The sequence below is a fragment of the Gorilla gorilla genome, chromosome X (assembly GCF_029281585.2).
Source record: "Gorilla gorilla gorilla isolate KB3781 chromosome X, NHGRI_mGorGor1-v2.1_pri, whole genome shotgun sequence".
Taxonomy (NCBI): Eukaryota; Metazoa; Chordata; class Mammalia; order Primates; family Hominidae; genus Gorilla; species Gorilla gorilla.
Window position 1 is genome coordinate 86,255,786 of NC_073247.2, and position 17,474 is coordinate 86,273,259.

Sequence of the window (17,474 nt, forward strand, 5' to 3'; positions counted from 1 at the left end):
AGCCTGGAGAAGTGGCTGTCCACATCTGCCTGCCCCAGGACTATATTTAAGTCATACAAGCCAGGTCTCTTACATTAGCTCACCTAATCCTCACAGAACAATCATTTAGTTGGTACTTTTATAAGATCCATTTTCCGGATGAGAAAACTGAGGCTTAGAGATGTGAAATAAGTTGCTCAAGGTCAAATAGAAAGTGAGGATGTAGAGCAATGGCTCACGCCTGCAGTCCTAGCATTTTGGGAGGCCAAGGTGGGCAGATGACTTGAGCTCAGGAGTTCGAGACCAGCCTGGGCAACATGGCAGAAACCCCATCTCTACAAAAAATACAAAAATTAGCGGAGTGTAATGGCGCATCTGTAGACCCAGCTACACAGGAGGCTGAGGTGAGAAGATCACTTGAGCTTTGGAGGTTGAGGCTGCAGTGAGCTGTAATCATGCCACTGCACTCCAGCCTGGGTGACAGAGCAAGATCCTGTCTCAAACAAACAAACAAACACACAAAAAACACAAATAGCAGGTACATACACCTTGTTCTTAAATCCATGTCTGTCTGACTCAGAGCCTGCACATTTAGCATTATACAAACATTATAGAAAGATTAATCCAGCCCATCCCTGATAGTTTAGTGGCTAGGAAAAAAAAATTCTAAAGGAGGAAAATTCATCTATCCTAGAACCTTCCTGTAGTGACAGAGGTCCCAGCCTTATTTCAGGGAGGCTAAGGTGAGGCTTAAGGAAATTTCCCAGCTGGGAAGCAGGTTGTTAACTAGCCAACCTATGTAATATCCTCTGTCCTGAAGGGGCTTTTGATTTCCTTCCTCTGCTGTTTCCTCATTTTCCCCATCTCTCTCAGAAAACACTTAACAAAAAGGGGCAGTATCCCAGAAAAGGCATTTTAGATTGAAAAATGAGCTCTGTCCATACTTTTGCAGTCCCTCTGCCTTCTTTTCCCCTACCTCCCTTCCTTCAGACAAGTAATTCAAGGGTGCTAGGGATTGTCAGTCTATTCCTGCTCAGAGGCAGGAACATGGCCTAAGTGGTCTCTTGAGATTTCCTGCAGGCTTTCATGCTTCATGAAGTCGTAGCAGCAGGCCCCCTGATGGTGGAGCCAACATTAGTGCTTGGCTCAGCTCTGAGGATCAAAGCCATATTAATCCTGGCAGCCAGCCTTCCCTGGATTGATTACCTTGTCATCTGCCCCAGGCCAACCATCCCAGGTTTCCTTCCCAATGTTAAACTACAGTGTAGGGAGAGTTGCTTCTGGTAACAGAGTGATAACCTGTCCCATTGGGGTGCCTGCTGGAAGCAGCTGCCCAAACTGGCTGCCTCTTTAGCTCAAAAGTGGCCTTAAAGCTATAAGCAGGGCCCTATTCAGTCTCAAGAGTAGGAAGAGGCTCATCATTTTGGTACTTGTTTCTTGTTTTGGCTTTACAAAGGCACTGATGCTTCCTGAAAGCTGAGCTTAGAAAATTGTTCGTCTGACTCCTGCTGCTTCTTCTCTGGTGGTGGGACAGATCAATGGAGCAGCCATGTTTCCAAGGAGGGTATAGAGATTTGCTAACCTAATAAGAAGCAGCTGGTGAGCTCTAGACATCATTGCCCAGTTCTAATTTCACACTCATTCCTTCTGACCCATGGGCTCAGGGTTCCTTTTCCTAACCTCACAGGGTTCTGGTAACCATAAGGCCTCCAACCCACCATTTAAAGGTTGCAAGGCCGAGATGCTAAAATGACAGAGAGCCAGACAGGGAAGTAGATAGGGCATGGTGATGGAGGAGACCTGAGACCTTGTCCCTACCCTGCTATAAACCAAGTCTGTAGGCCTCATGTCTTCATCTGTAAACAACAGAAAGATCATTGATCGGTCTTTGCTTAATACCTCTCCATGCCTAGTGATATGAGGCAGGGAGCCTGGGAAGGGGACTGTAAAAACCTTGAGGTAAATCTAGGCTGGGAGGCACTGCCCTAGAGTTCAGGAAGGCCAAATCCATAATGTCATTGCCTAATTGAATACTAGAAAAGCACCCCTGGCGGCAGGTGAGTTTGGCTGAGAGGTAAGTTGGGATTTACTTAATGTCTAAAGAGAGAGAGAGGTCAAAGTAAATGGTTCAGTGGGCAGAGAGAGAAAAGCAGGTCTAGGGGAGAAGGGAGATCTCAGGGACTTTCCCATGGAGCCCCAGGGGAGAGACTCAGAAAGATGAGGGCAATAGAAGGGAAGATATGACGAGAACAGTCTTATCAGAGGCTTATCAGGTATCACGGTGCAGTAGAAGGAGCACAGGATTAGGACTCCAAAGATCGGGGTTTTTATCCTGGCTTAGTTAGCAATTGACTTGCTGTATGTCCTTGAGTAGTTTATGTCCTCTCTGAGCTTCAGTGTTATCATCTGTGATATTTATTATTTATTTATTTATTTATTTTTTTTTTTGAGGCAGGGTCTTGCTTTGTCACCCAGGCTGGAGTGCAGTGGTGCAATCTCAGCTCACTGCAGCCTCGATCTCCTGCTCAAGCGATCCTCCTACCTCAACACCCGCTCCCCCCCACCCCACCACAAGTAACTGGGACTACAGGCCTGTGCCACCACACCTAGCTAATTTTTATTTTATTTTATTTTTTTGTAGAGACGGGGTTTTGCCATGTCGCCCAGGCTGGTCTTGAACTCCTGAGCTCAAGCCATCTGCCTGTCTCAGCCTCCAAAAGTGTTAGGATTACAGGCATGAGCAACCGTGCCCAGCCTCATCTGTGATTTTTTTTATTTTTGTTTTTTCAAAGCTTTATTGAGGAATAATTTACAAATAATAAACCGCATATATTTCAAGTGTATAATTTGACGCATTTTTACATATGTAGATATGCAGGAAACCAAGAATGTGGAGAAAAGGGAACACTTATACACTGTTGGTGGAAATGTAAATTAGTTCGGTCACTGTGGAAAGCAGTTTGCAGATTTCTCAAATAATGTAAGACAGAACTACCATTCAATCCAGCAACCCTGCTACTGAGTATCTACTCAAAGGAAAATAAATCATTATACAAAAATGATACCTGCACTCATATGTTTATTACAGCAATATTCACAATAGCAAAGTTTACAATATTAACAATAGCAATATTCACAATAGCAAGGTTTACAATATTAACAATAGCAATATTCACAATAGCAAAGTTTACAATATTCACAATAGCAATATTCACAATAGCAAAGTCATGGAATCAACCTAGGAGTCCATCAGTAGATGATTGGATAAAGGAAATGTGGCATATTTATACCACAGAATACTACTCAAGCATAAAAACGAATGAAATCATGTCTTTTGCAGCAACATGGATAGAACTGGAGGCCATTATCTTCAGTGAAATAAGTTAGCACAGAAAGTCAAATACCAAATGACAGGATTTCATTCTTTTTGATGGCCAAATGGTATTCCACTGTGTATATATACTACATTTTCTTTATCCATTTATCTGTTGATGAACACTTAGGTTGACTCAATATCTTGGCTGTTGTGAATAGTACTGCAATAAACATGGCAGTACACTTAATTCTTTGACATACTGATTTTCTTTCCTTTGGATAAATATCTAGCAGTGGGATTGCTGGGTCATATAGTAGTTCTATTTTTAGTTTTTTGAGAAATCACCACACTGTTTTCCATAATGGCTGTACTAATTTACATTCCTACCAACAGTGTAATTTTATAGTAAGTCTTGAAATGAGATAATATAAGTATTCTAACTTTATTCCTTGTCAAAATTATTTTCTCAATTCTATGTTCTTTTCCTTTACACTTAAATTTGAGAATCAACTTGCAAAATTCTATCAAAAAAACCTCGCTGGGATGTTAATTAGGGTTGCATTGTATCTACAGAACAATTGGAGAGAATTGACATCTGACCCATGAACAATATATATCCCTCCACTTATTTGTCTTCTTTAATTTCTCTTAGCAACTTTTTGTAATTTTCAATATAGAGGTCTGACATGTTTTAAATCAAATTTATCCATAAGTATTACAAATTTTTGATGACATTGCAAATGGTATTTTTATTCGATGTTTAATTATCCATTGCTAGTATATATAAATACAATTTGTTTTTGTATATTGACTTTGCATATTCTGAGATCTTGCTTAGCTTATTTATTAGTTCTAGTAGGTTTTTTGTAGAGTCCTTTGATTTTTCTAGGTAAATTATAATGTTGTCTGTAAATAAAGACAGTTTTACTTCTTCATTTCCTACCTGTGTGTCTTCTATTTCTTTTTGCTGTCTTGTTTGTTCGTTTTTAACTTTTATTTTAGGTTTGGGGGTACATGTGAAGATATGTTACATAGGTAAACACGTGTCACGGGGGTTTGTTGTACATATTATTTTATCACCCAGGTATTAAGCCCAGTACCCAGTAAATATCTTTTCTGCTACTCTCCCTCTTCCCACCCTCCCACGTCTTCTTACTGTCTTATTGCATTAGCTAGAACCTCCAATGGAATGTTAAATAGAATTAGTGAGAGCAGACATCCTTTTTCTATCCTTTTTGTTTGTTTGTTTGTTTGTTTGTTTGTTTGTTTGAGACAGGGTCTCACTCTGTTGCCCAGGCTGGAGTGCAGTGGTGCGATCACACTCACTGTAGCCTCCACCTCCCCAGGCTCAGGTGATCCTCCTGACTCAGCCTCTTGAGTAGCTGGAACTCCAGGTGCGTGCCACCACGCCTAGCTAATTTTTGTATTTTTTGTAGAGAGTGGGGTCTCACTATGTTGCCCAGGCTGGTCTTGAACTCCTGGACTCAAGTGGTCCACCCGCCTCGGCCTCCCAAATTGCTGGGATTAGAGGTGTGACCCACTGCACCTGGCACCCTATTCCTAACCGTAGTGTGGAACCATTCAGTCTTTCACAAGATGTTAGCTATAGGCTTTTCATGGTTGCCCTCTATCAGGTTGTGAAAGTTCCCTTGTATTTCTGGTTTGCTAAGAGTTTTTTTTTAAATTTTGAATGGATACTGGATTTTGTCAAATGCTTTTTCTGCATTGGTTGAGATGATTATATATACATTTTTAATTTTAAGTCTGGTATAACTGCATATTGCATTGATCGATTTTTGAATGTTGAACTAACCTTGCATTTCCAGGATAAATCACACTTGATCATGATGTTTTTTCCTCTTTTTTTGAGATGGAGTCTCACTCTGTTGCCCAGGCTGGAGTGCAGCGGCGCAATCTCGGCTTACTGCAACCTCCACCTCCTGGGTTCAAGCGATTCTCCTTCCTCAGCCTCCCGAGTAGCTGGGACTACAGGCACGTGCCACCACGCCCGGCTAATTTTTTTGTATTTTTTTAGTAGAGACAGAATTTCACCATGTTGGCCAGGCTGGCTTGAACTCCTGACCTCAAGTGATCCACCCACCTCGACCACCCAAAGTGCTGGGATTACAGGCATGGGCCACCGCTCCCAGCCTATCCTTTTTAGATATTGTGGGATTCAATTTGCTAAAATGTTAAGAGTTTGAAACTGTGTTCAGGATGGATCTTCATCTGTCATTTTCTTTTCTTGTGATGTTTTCTATCTGGTTTTGGTGTCAGGGTAATACTGGCCTTATAGAATGAGCTGAGAAGTGTTTCCTCCAATTTTTTGGAAGAGTTTGTGTAGAATTGGTATTATCTCTTCCTTAAATATTTGGAATTCACAATTGAAGCCAACTTGGTCAGCCCCTCTATGATTCATATGGGCCCTTTCATTTTTAACATCTTGCAGTTCTAATAAGACCCTGTCATCAATCTTTTTACGTTAGATATGTGTGTCTCTTCTCTGTCTCCTTATTTCTTGTCTGTCTTTGCCTTTGGCCTGTTTCTCATACTTTCTATTAGGTGAATGTCTGACAATCTGAGTCTGTAGGTGCTGGGCCAGCCTTCTCAGAGAAAGATGAGGAAACTGTTTCAAGTCATAGTTTCTCCCAACACTGGTGGGTTTTAGTAAAAAAAAAAAAAAAAAAAAAAAAAAAAAAAAAAAAAAAAAAAAAAAAAAACACCTGTAATCTGCCTTAGCTACTAAAGTAGATAACTGACCATTGTCCAAAACCAGTGGGTTCAAATCAGTGGCCATAGGCCATTAAGTAGAGCCCAGTTACCCTTGAAGGACTGGGACAAAAGTTAAAATGTCTCATTTTCAGACTTGGCATGGGCACTCTTAAGTGTAGGTCTCTCTGTTTGACTCTGTCTCAGTTTGACTCTCTGTAAAATTAGTAACTGAACCCCTAAATCTTCTAACTCCAAAACTGAAAGTAAATAAACAATAGCTGCAGAGGGAAGGAGGCCAAATAACCTAATATGGAGGTAGTAAGACAACTTATATTTTCAGTGAATATTTGACTTTAAAACCTTTGAAACTTGGGCTGGGCATAGTGGCTCATACCTGTAATCCCAGAGCTTTGGGAGGCAAAGGAGGGAAGATGGCTTGACACCAGGAGTTTGAGACCAGCCTAGGCAACATAGCAAGATCCCATCGCTTCAAAAACTTAAAAAAAAAAAAATAGCCGGGTGTGGTGGTGCATTGGTGCGTGCCTGTAGTACTAGCTACTCAGGAGACCGAGGTGGGATGATAGCTTGAGCATGGGAGCTTGAGGCTGCAGTGAGCCATGATTGTGCCACTGCACTCCAGCCTGGGTGACAGAGCAAGACCTTGTCTCTAAAAAGAAAACAAAGTTTTGAAATTCAAATTAGGTAGCCCACGAAAATTGGCATGTCTTGAGACAAAATGTGGAAAGATAAAAATGAGATTCGTGGTTTTTTTTATTTTATTTATTTTATTTTTTTTTGAGACGGAGTCTCTCTCTGTCGCCCAGGCTGGAGTGCAGTGGCCCGATCTCGGCTCACTGAAAGCTCCGCCTCCCAGGTTCGTGCCATTCTCCTGCCTCAGCCTCCTGAGTAGCTGGGACTACAGGCACCTGCCACCGTGCCCGGCTAATTTTTTGTATTTTTAGAAGAGACGGGATTTCACCGTGTTAGCTATGATGGTCTCTATCTCCTGACCTCGTGATCCTCACGCCTCAGCCTCCCAAAGTGCTGGGATTACAGGCGTGAGCCACCGCACCCGGCCGCGATTTGTTTAGATATGGAATGCTTGGAAAGTAATGTTTTCTAGTATTGCTGTGCCACCCCCAGAAAAACACCATCACATTATAATGAAGAAAAAAGTAAGATACTGGGAGGACCCAATGCCAGGACAAATATGAAAGTACTTTTGGACTTTTAAAATAAAGATTTGCTAGAAATATGAAGTAGAATTCTAGACACAATGGATGGATGGTGAGTAGCTACCAAAGTAAATGGGCTTAGAGTGTCTGAGTGCTGGAAGAAAGAGCTTTTCAACACAGTGTTTGTCAGAAAATGGAAAAAGGTTTGAAAGAATCTTCTCTGAGCAAGAGTGTTTCATCTATTCACTGGACAGACAGTTATGTAGCACTTAACTCTGGGCCCTGCCCAAGGCCAGGGAAATAATTAATAAATGACGCTCAGCTGGAGGTCACTCTTCTGGTGAGCCGCAGAGATAAGGGCTCCTGTTATCTCAGTCCCCAAAGAAGAACAGAGTCTTGCATTTCTTCCCTCTGGAGCTCCCCAGCTGACCCCTGAAGTGCCTTCACCTACATCCTCCTTTTAAATATGTTTCACCAATTCTTTCAGTCATCTGACTAATGCGTGCCCACCACCTGGCTGGATGTGCCGGCATAAGTCATCACAGTCCTAAGCTGCCTGCTACCCACCACACACTGTCCCCATGCCAAACCAATACCATTCCAACTATCCCATTTATCCAAACTAGATGTAGACACATCACCATGTTCTGGGAACTCTGAAGAGGTGTGGTGATGAGGCAAAAGCAAGTGAATATTTCCGGCAACACAGAATCCAATTCATGGTGCCATTCTCTCCACTTAGCACTGGGTATAGCAGTTGGATAGCTTAGCCTTAGAACCTGTCCTCTTAATCCTATTTGCTATTCTCTCACTGTACTGTGCATCTTGTCAGGAAGTAGGGGCTCTTGAATAGAGCCATCTCTGCCCCTGTGTCAGCCACCTTATCTCTCTTCCTATCTACCCTTGACCTATCTTTGACCCTTATTTGACTTTGCACCATCATTCCCTCATTTGAGCTTTTGTTAGTTCCCCACAATAAAAGGAATTTATGAAAGCTTGTGATGTATTTGGAGAGTTTGGCTCTTGGAGTACCCCCTCTCTCTCTTTCAACTCAGAGGGGGATAGCTCAGAGAGGTTGGCTTTCAGCAGCCAAGGAGTGAGGAATCTGGTCTCACACTTGAATTATTTTCTGAGCAGTCTCCTGTACTTCAAAGACATTAGCCTGAGTGCCTGGGTAAGGAGCCAAGGCACTAATTGAGTATTTGAGTAAAAAGACTTTGAGGATGTGGAAGCTTGAGGGCCAACAGATCCAGGATGGTGCTGGAAAAGCCAGAGTTCTGGCGTTGTGCCGCCCAGGTCCAACAGAAATCTAGTTAGATATGGGTGCTTTGAGGAGGAAAGTAGGGGTGCCTGCTGAATACAGACATATGTTCACTTAGGTACAGGCCTTTTGGGGCCAAGTCTCACTCCACGATACCATAGGAGAGGGGTAGGCCTTGTTACCGCTGAGAGGGGAAGGTTAAGGTTGAAAATAACTCTGGGAACCACTGAGGAAAAGTGTGAATGGTATAATAATTATACCATTGAATTATATGAATTATAATAGTTCATCCTCAAAATCCAAGGATCTGTTGAACACAAAATTTATTAGTCAGGAATCAGATACTTGCTCAGCACATATGCACTGTGGATTGAAAATAATGCTTTCTCCCTGATGGAATGTTACAAGGTTCCACCTCTGATTTTTCCAAGTCTGTTTAGAAAGATAGGTCTGTACATTGCCTGTTAAAATCCACCCAACTCTCCCACGTATCTCAGCTGCTTCACTGAAATCTCTTTGTCTTCCCCATATAAGAGCAGGGGTAATTATGGGGAATGAAAGAAACTCCTAGCTTTGAGTCCAAGAATTGTTAGAATTCTAGAAAACCTCTACCTACTCTTTGCATTTTCCAAAATGGGAAACTGAATATAAGAAAGGTAAAGGATAACCAGTAACACCCAATAACACCTATCTATTATCAATATGGTTATAATTGTCACCATAATTGTTATCATGACTATTAGTTCTTCTTTTTTAATATAGTCATTGCTTGATTATTTTTCTCTTACTAAAATTTTTTGATAACCTATCCCACTAACAGTCCCTTAAGTCACTTCTCTTATATAACGCTATTCTTCTTCAGTCACAATCTAGCTATTAGATTACCTTTCTCTCCCTTTATAGAAAATTTTCTCTCACTTGGAGTTTCTGACTTCTCTGAAAATCTTTAAATAGAAAATTTTATTCTGGCCTTGAACCATGAGGCTCATAAATTTTATTGTGCCCTACTTAAAAAAACAATGTGTTCCCTACTCCACTGTGAGATCCTTGAAGTCAAATACCATATGTCACTCATTTAACATCTTGAATGCCTATGGGATAGACATGTGTCTGGGCCAGAGAGAATGTTAAATAACTGTTGAATAAATTAATATAACATGTGAATTACTTCATTTTTAAAAATATACATTTAGTATTAAAAACTATATTAAGACACTTTTCTCTATACTTCCAATGCAGTACAGCTAAAAATGCTGGACATTATATCTAAAACAAATGTAACAAGATTGAAAAGTGGAGAGAAGAAGGCACATGGGCTAGGAAAGTTGGGATCTAAGAAAAAACGTAACAGAAAACCTGAGTTTTCTTTTTGCTTCACATATCTTAGACCTGGAGCTGAAGAAGCCAGCAACCAAGAAATGCCAATGGAAGCAGACCAAAAAAAAAAAAAAAGCTTGATTTGTCTAGCCAAAAGACGGGAAAAGGGGCAGCCTAGCAAAACAAAAAAGCTTTAAACAATAACCCCTCTACTCCAGCCTAATACCATGGGAAAAAATGCACCCCACTTGACCTTTGCCAACAAAGGCCTACTGGGGAGCCAAGACTTCTACACTCACCCAGCTGTAACAAGGTGCTCCAACCTCCCCGCCTCCCATGCTAAGGTGGTGTCAGAGAAAACTTAGTAGGAAGCCAGGAATTTCTTCCCCTCTCAGCAGTAACAAGGCCTACCCCTCCCCCATGGTGTCAGTAGAGACCACATAGGGAGCCTGGACTTTCACTCTTGCCCGGGTATAACCTCCAACCACCTCTCCTACTCCTGGCAAGGTGCCAAGGTGGTGTCAGTGAAAGCCAAGTAGGAAACTGGGACTTTCACCATCACTTACTGAGGTAAGACCACATGGGAAACAGTAACAAGGAACCCCTACTCCTCCCAACCAGGAAGATATCAAAAGAAGCCTAGTAGGGATCTTGAATACCCACCCCTGCTCAGCAATAACAAGGTACCCTTCCTTCTTAGAGTGTCAATAGAAGCTAAGCAGGGAACCTGGATTTCCACCCCCATTTGGTAGTAATGAAGTTGTCCCTCAATGGCACAGTATCAGAAGAGGCCTTCTAAAACACAAGATTTAAATAAGATCCAGAGTCTCATATCTAAAATTTCCAGAATACAATAGAAAATCACAAATCACACCAAGGACCAGGGAAATCTTGACTTCAACAAGAAAAGACTATCAACTGACACTAACATGAAGATAACACAGAAATTGAATTGTTTGGCAAGGATTTTAAAGCAGCCATCAAAAAATGCTTTAACAAATCATTGCAATCATACTTGGAACAAATAAAAAAATACTAAGTCTCAGCAGATAAATAGAAGATATAAAGATGAAATAAATGGAAAATTTTGGAGCTGAAAAATATATAACCAAAATAAAATAAGCCCACTGGATGGGCCCCACAGCAGATGAGAGAAGACAGAAGAAGGAATCAGTGAACTTGAAGGCAGAACAATAATAATTATCCAATCTGGACCACAGAGAGAAAATAGATTGAAAAAAATGGAAAGAGCCTCAGATGCCTGTGAGGTTATAACAAAATGTTTAACATTTCTGTCATCAGAGGAGTCCCAGAAGAGGAAAAAGGCGGGGCTGAAGAGATACTTGAAGCAATAATTGCTGAAAACTTCCCAACTCTGGTAAAAACATAAGTCTGTAGATTTAAGAAACTGAGCAAATCCCAAAGAGAATAAACTCAAAGAACTCTATGCCAAGACACATCATAGTCAAACTTTCAAAAACTAAACACACAGACATGCACGTGCACGCACACACACACACACATCTTGAAAACAGTAAGAGAGAAATGACACCTTAACTCTAGGGGAAAAACAATTAAAATGACAGAAGATTTCTCATCAGAAACCATGGAGGGCAAAGTGCTGAAATAAAAGCTCTCTTAGCTCAGAATTGTATATCCAGTGAAAATATCCTTCAGGAATGAATGAGGAAATCAATACATTCTCAAACGAAGGAAAACTAAGAGAATTTGTCCCCAACAGACCTACCCTAAAAGAATAGCTAAAGGAAATTATTTAACCAGAAAAGAAACAATAGAAGAAGGAATCTTGGAACATCAGAAAGAAAGAACAGTGGAAAAAGTAAAATTATACATAAATGTGACAGATATTATAATATAATTGATTTATATTTATTCTCCTTTTGTGTTTTTTTTCTTTCTTTTTTTTTGGAGAGAGGCTCTTACTGTGTCACCCAGGCTGGAGTACAGTGGCACAATCATGGCTCACTGCAGCAGCCTCAACCTCCTGGGCTCAGGTGATCCTCCCACCTCAGCCTCCTGAGTAGCTGGGACTATGGGTGTGCACCACCATGCCCAGCTGATTTTTTGTAGAGATGGAGTTTTGCCACGTTATGCACGCTGGTCTCAAACTCCTAGACTCAAGTGATCTGCCCACGATGGCCTCCCAAAGTGCTGAGATTACAGGCATGAGCCATAGTGTCTGGTCCCTTTTGTGTTTTCTAAATTAGGTTTAACAGTTGAAGAAAAATTATAATAATGCCTAATGTGGTTATTAATAGATGTAGAGGAAATATTTAAGACAATTTTATTATAAATGAGGGAGGGTGAGGAGATATAAGGGAGGTTAGGTTTCTACACTCCTCTCCAACTAGTAACATGTCGACACCAATGATGTTGTATACATATGATGTGATACCATTATATATATATAATGTGATTTCTTTGAGTACATTTTTCAGTGGCCACTAAAAAAGGTATACAAAGGAACACACTTTAAAGCACAATAAATAAAGTGGAATTCTAAAAACTTTTAAAGTAACCCATAGGCAGGCAGGATAAAAGAATACAGAGAAACTAAAAACAGAAAACAAACAAGAAACAAAAATAAAATTGCCCTAATGTATCAATGATTACATCAAATGTAAATGATCTAAATATATCAGTTCAAAGACAGAGATTGGCAGAGTGGATAGAAAAAAAAATCATGACCCAGCTATATGCTGTCTATAAGAAACTCACTTCAAATATGTATTTCCAGGGAATTATGCTGGGTAAAAAAAAGTCAATTTCAAAAGGCCACATACTGTATGACTCCATTTATATAACTTTCTTCAAATTTGTGATTGCTAGGAGTTATGGGTGGTGGGGGAGTGGGCTGAGTGTGACTGTAACACAAAGGAGATCTTTGTGGTGATGGAATAGTTCTGTATCTTGATCACAATGGTGGTTTCAGGAATCTACCCATGATAAAATGATATAGAACTATATGCACGTATTGTGCCACTCCTAATTTTCTGGTTTTGATATCATACTATAGTTACATAAGGGGAAACTTGGTGAAGAGTTCATGGGACCTCTCTGGACTATCTTGGCTATTTCCTGTGAATCTATAGTTATTTCACAATTTAAAATGTTTTTTTAAATGAAATAGATTAATTTTTAAAAGCTATATCAAACATAATTTAAACTTTCTTTGACTGTACAAAAAATTCCTTATAAGAATATCATCAGTTTTCATTATATCATAGACATTCAGAAGGGTCGAATAATGGTCAGTTCTAGTTATAAAATGTCAGTAAGATGATTTGCTAAATTTAATTATTTTTTTCTCTTTGACAATACAACTGAGCTACTTTTTTACTCTGGCCAGAATAGAGATACATATATCATAAATGAGATCTTGAACTGGCACTTTCTGCTTTCCCGCCTTCTCCCCACCTTTAAAAATAGCATCAGATTTATTGAGATATAATTACATATGGTAATATTCACCCTTTTTTACATGCTCAGTTCTATGAATTTTGACAAAAGAATACCACCATCATAATCAAGATATATAACATATAAAGCTTAGAAAAGAGAGACTCAAGATGAAACTTGATAACATTTTCATTACCCCCAAAAAGTTTCTTCATGTCCCTCTGTAGTCAATTGTCTCCCTCATCCCGCCTCCTGCCACCTACTGATTTGTTTTCCTGTCCCCATAGTTTTGTCTTTTCTCGAATTCCTGTAAGTGGAAGGAATAATTTGAGTCTGGCTTTGTTTACTTAGCGTAACGCCTTTGAGATTGTTCAAGTTTCAGTAGTTCATTCCTGTCTATTGCTGTGTTGTATTCCATTGTATTAATGTGTATTCATTTGTTTATCCATTCACCAGTTGAAGTACATTTGGGTTGTTTCCAGATTTGGGCAATTATGAAAAAAAAGCTAGTGTAATCATCTAGGTTCAGGTTTTTGTGTGAACATAAGTTTTCATTCATCTTGAGTTAATATCTAGCAGTGGGTTTTCGGGATCATGGTAAATGTATGACTAACTTCACAGGAAGCTGCCAAACTGTTTTCCAAAGTGAGTACTGTTTTGCATTGCCACCAGCAGCGTATTACATTTCCAGTTCCTCCATATCTTCCCCAGTATTAGGTATTATCATTTTGTAAAAACCTTTCTTTGCTGGGCACCATTGCTCATGCCTATAATCCCAGCACTTTGGGAGACTGAGGCAGGTGGATCATTTGAGGCCGGGAGTTTGAGACCAGCCTGGCCATCGTGGTGAAACCCCATCTCTACTAGAAATACAAAAAATTAGGCATGGTGGCGTGCGCCTGTAATCCCAGCTACCCGGGAGGCTGAGGCACAAGAATTGCTTGAACCCGGGAGGCAGAGGTGGCAGTGAACCAAGATTGCGCCTCTGCACTTCAGCCTGGGAGACAGAGTGAAACTCTGTCTCAAGAAAAAAAAAAAAAAGAAAAAGAAAAGAAAAAAGGCTTTCTTGGTAAGGGCTATCTCATTGTGGTTTTAATATGCGTTTCTCAACTTATTAGTGATGTTGAGCATCTTTTTATATGCTTAATTACTATTCATATCATAAATGTATGTGCACATGTGTAATTGTGTAATCTCTGTTCAATTCTTTTGCCCATATTTTAAGTTAGATTGTTTGCTTTATTATTGAGTTGTGAGAGTCAACTCACTCTTGTATGGTGGATACCGGTCTATTGTCAGATTTTGTGTGCTGCAAAATTTTTCTGTCTATGGCTTGCCTTTTCATTTTCATAAATATTTTTGAAAAGCAGAAGTTTTCAAGTTTGATCAAGTCTAATATATCAAATCTTTTCTTTTATGGATCATACTATTTGTGAATATCTGCAAAATCTTTGCCTAACCAAAGGCCAGGAAGATTTGTCTCCTATATGTTCTTCTAGAAGTTTTATAGTTTTAAGTTTTACATTAAGTCTATGATCCATTTTGCATTGATTTTTAAACATGATGTGATTATTGATATTTACAAAGTTCTCTTATACATATAATTTTATCTGATTTTTTTTTTCTTTAGATGGAGTCTCACTCTGTCACCCAGCCTGGAGCGCAGTGGTGAGATCTCGGCTCACTGCAAGCTCCGCCTCTTGGGTTCAAGCGATTCTCCTGCCTCAGCCTCGCTAGTAGCTGGAACTACAGGCGCCCGCCCCCACACCCAGCTAATTTTTTGTATTTTGAGTAGAGACGGGGTTTCACTGTGTTAGCCAGGATGGTCTCGATCTCCTGACCTCATGATCTGCCTGCCCTGGCCTCCCAAAGTGCTGGGATTACAGGCGTGAGCCACCACGCCTGGCCCTGATCATCAGCGGATCACAAGGTCAGGAGATCGAGACCATCCTGGCTAACACAGTGAAACCCCGTCTGTACTAAAAACACAAAAAAAAATTAGCCGGGCATGGTGGCAGGCACCTGTAGTCCCAGCTACTCAGGAGGCTGAGGCAGGAGAATGGTGTGAACCCAGGAGGCGGAGCTTGCAGTGAGGCAAGATCGGGCCACTGCATTCCAGCCTGGGTGACAAAGCAAGACTGTGTCTCAAAAAAAAAAAAACAAACAAACAAACAAAAAAAAAACAGAACGAAAGAAAGAAAAAGAAAAAGAAATGTTTGAGGCAGGCACAAGCAGAAATTTTAATCTCCATTTCACAGATGAGAAAACTGAGGATTAGAGAAATGCTGTGTGACTTCTCAAGATCTCACAGCTGATAGGAGATGAAATGGCAAGGTAAGAGGTGAAATTGTGATAAAAAGTTAAGGTCTCCTGCTGTCCCACGCTGGTACTTTTGAAGCCAGGCAGAGAGGGCTCAGGGTAAGGCTCCAACAAAGTAAAGATTCCCAGTGGGGAGCTGAGCAACCTATTTGGCACTGAGGTAAGAGACACAGCCAGTTGACTAGCCCCAGACTGAGCTCCTTTGGCCCATTGGGGCTCCACAATTGGAGAGAGCCAGAAGTTGGCCGAGTGCCTAGCTCATGTGTCACTCAATTAATGCTCTTTGATGATGATGATGAAGAGCTGGAAGTGTTCAAAGGAGAGTTCTGAAATTAATTTCAGAGTTAGAAATTAAAGCTAAGAGGAAAAGTTAAGGGAACTAAGATTATTTGGCGGAGAAAAGAGAGGCTCAAGATGAAACTTGATAACAGCCTTCAGACGAAATAAAAAAAAAAAGCTTGAACTTTCCTTCTGAGGGCTGAGCAAAGGGAAACAGACTGGAAGAATCTAAGTAAAAGGGCAAGTTCCTTCCTCCTTAGTGAGGATTGTTATAGACACTTAAGAGCCTTTAGAAACAGGATAATATCTGCTTGAGTTTGAAGTCAGGAATTTGCCAAACATGGGCTCTGATGACGGATTTCAGCATGAGGGTTACATGACTCTCTTGCACAGTGTCCTTAGAAATCTTTAGGTGGCCCATGAACCTGCCTTGTATCCTAGTACAATTCCAGGGGGCTTTTGTCTGTGGCCTTCTCTGCTCCTTAGTCTTATCGTCTTCACAGGGTTGTTCTAATGCTGGAGACAAGCCTGACCTTAGCTCCTGAAAGCTTAACCCCAATGTTTTTTGCCCCTGAAGCCAGTGGCTTAGAACCTAAGGCTATAGATCTGGCTTAGCATCCCTGGAAAGGCCTGAAATATTGACTAGTCCAAATCTTACCGCAGTGATAGAATCCCCTGTTTCATATCTAGTCTCTTCTTGCAAAACTCTCTGAACATCAGGGACTAGCAAGCTGGCAATGCAGACCAATGCAATGCCCCCTGTGAAAGGCCAGAGAAGAAGAGCTGAGATACCAGCAGTACCACCAGGCACTACACTAAGCTAAAGTGTCTTTGCACTTGTTTTCTCTGCAGCATGGGTCGGAGCCCTCGCGATGGGTATGATCTTCTTCTGTTCTCCCATTGTGAGTATATTCACTGACCGTTTGGGCTGCCGAATCACAGCAACCGCGGGGGCTGCCGTTGCTTTCATTGGCCTCCATACCAGCTCCTTCACCAGGTAAGGCTAAGAGTTGGTGGTTATTTCCCCAAGGCTGAGGGTTGGTTTTTTTCTGGGCTTTAGCTAGGGTTACTTTTCTCACTGCAGAATCCCCTGTGGCCATGGCCCTGTAGGGCCCTCAAAGATCCTGCACCCTGGATTCAGAATCCAGTGAACTCTTCTAGGTAGGGTCCCCAGGACACATTGGTAGGGAATATCCCCAGAGAGGACCCAAGAGTTCCAAAGTGGTAGGAGTACTCTAAGCCTGGTAGTTCGTAGAGCTGGGCCCAAGTCCAGTTTTGGCCACTGAATGGCAATGGAAAAATTGATAAGTACCATTGCTCTCTCTGTGCCTCAATTTCTATATCTGTAACATGAGGGGATTAGGGGATTTGACCATATCGTCTTTTTACATCTCTTTCAACTCTGCTATTTGATTCCCCTTCAGTGTGCCACACATCTCACAACCTCACTTTCCATCCCAAGATTGAGCTTCTCGAGTGAGCCCATGTGAACACCTAGCACAGGATTCCCAAAGGAATCTTATGCTGAAAAAGAGGTCAACTGAGCCCAAGGATGTTTAGCATTTCTGACTCTTTTCCAGATAGCTCAGGCTGCTGACATATGGATGATTTGGGACAGATAATGATTTACATCATGGGCATCAGAAGGATGATTAGCAATATCCCTTACTGAGATACAAACCCAGAACCCAGCTAC

The 17,474-nt window shown here is 41.0% G+C and overlaps 1 protein-coding gene across 1 annotated transcript in view; it reads left to right on the forward strand.

Moving 5' to 3' along the window:
• Window positions 1-17,474, forward strand: part of SLC16A2 (solute carrier family 16 member 2) — a 113,028-nt gene that overhangs the window by 83,479 nt on the left and 12,075 nt on the right. Inside the window, exon 2 of the mRNA XM_004064408.4 lies at window positions 16,631-16,775. Within this exon, the coding sequence (XP_004064456.2) occupies window positions 16,631-16,775 (145 nt within the window). The remainder of the gene's footprint in view (window positions 1-16,630; window positions 16,776-17,474) is intronic.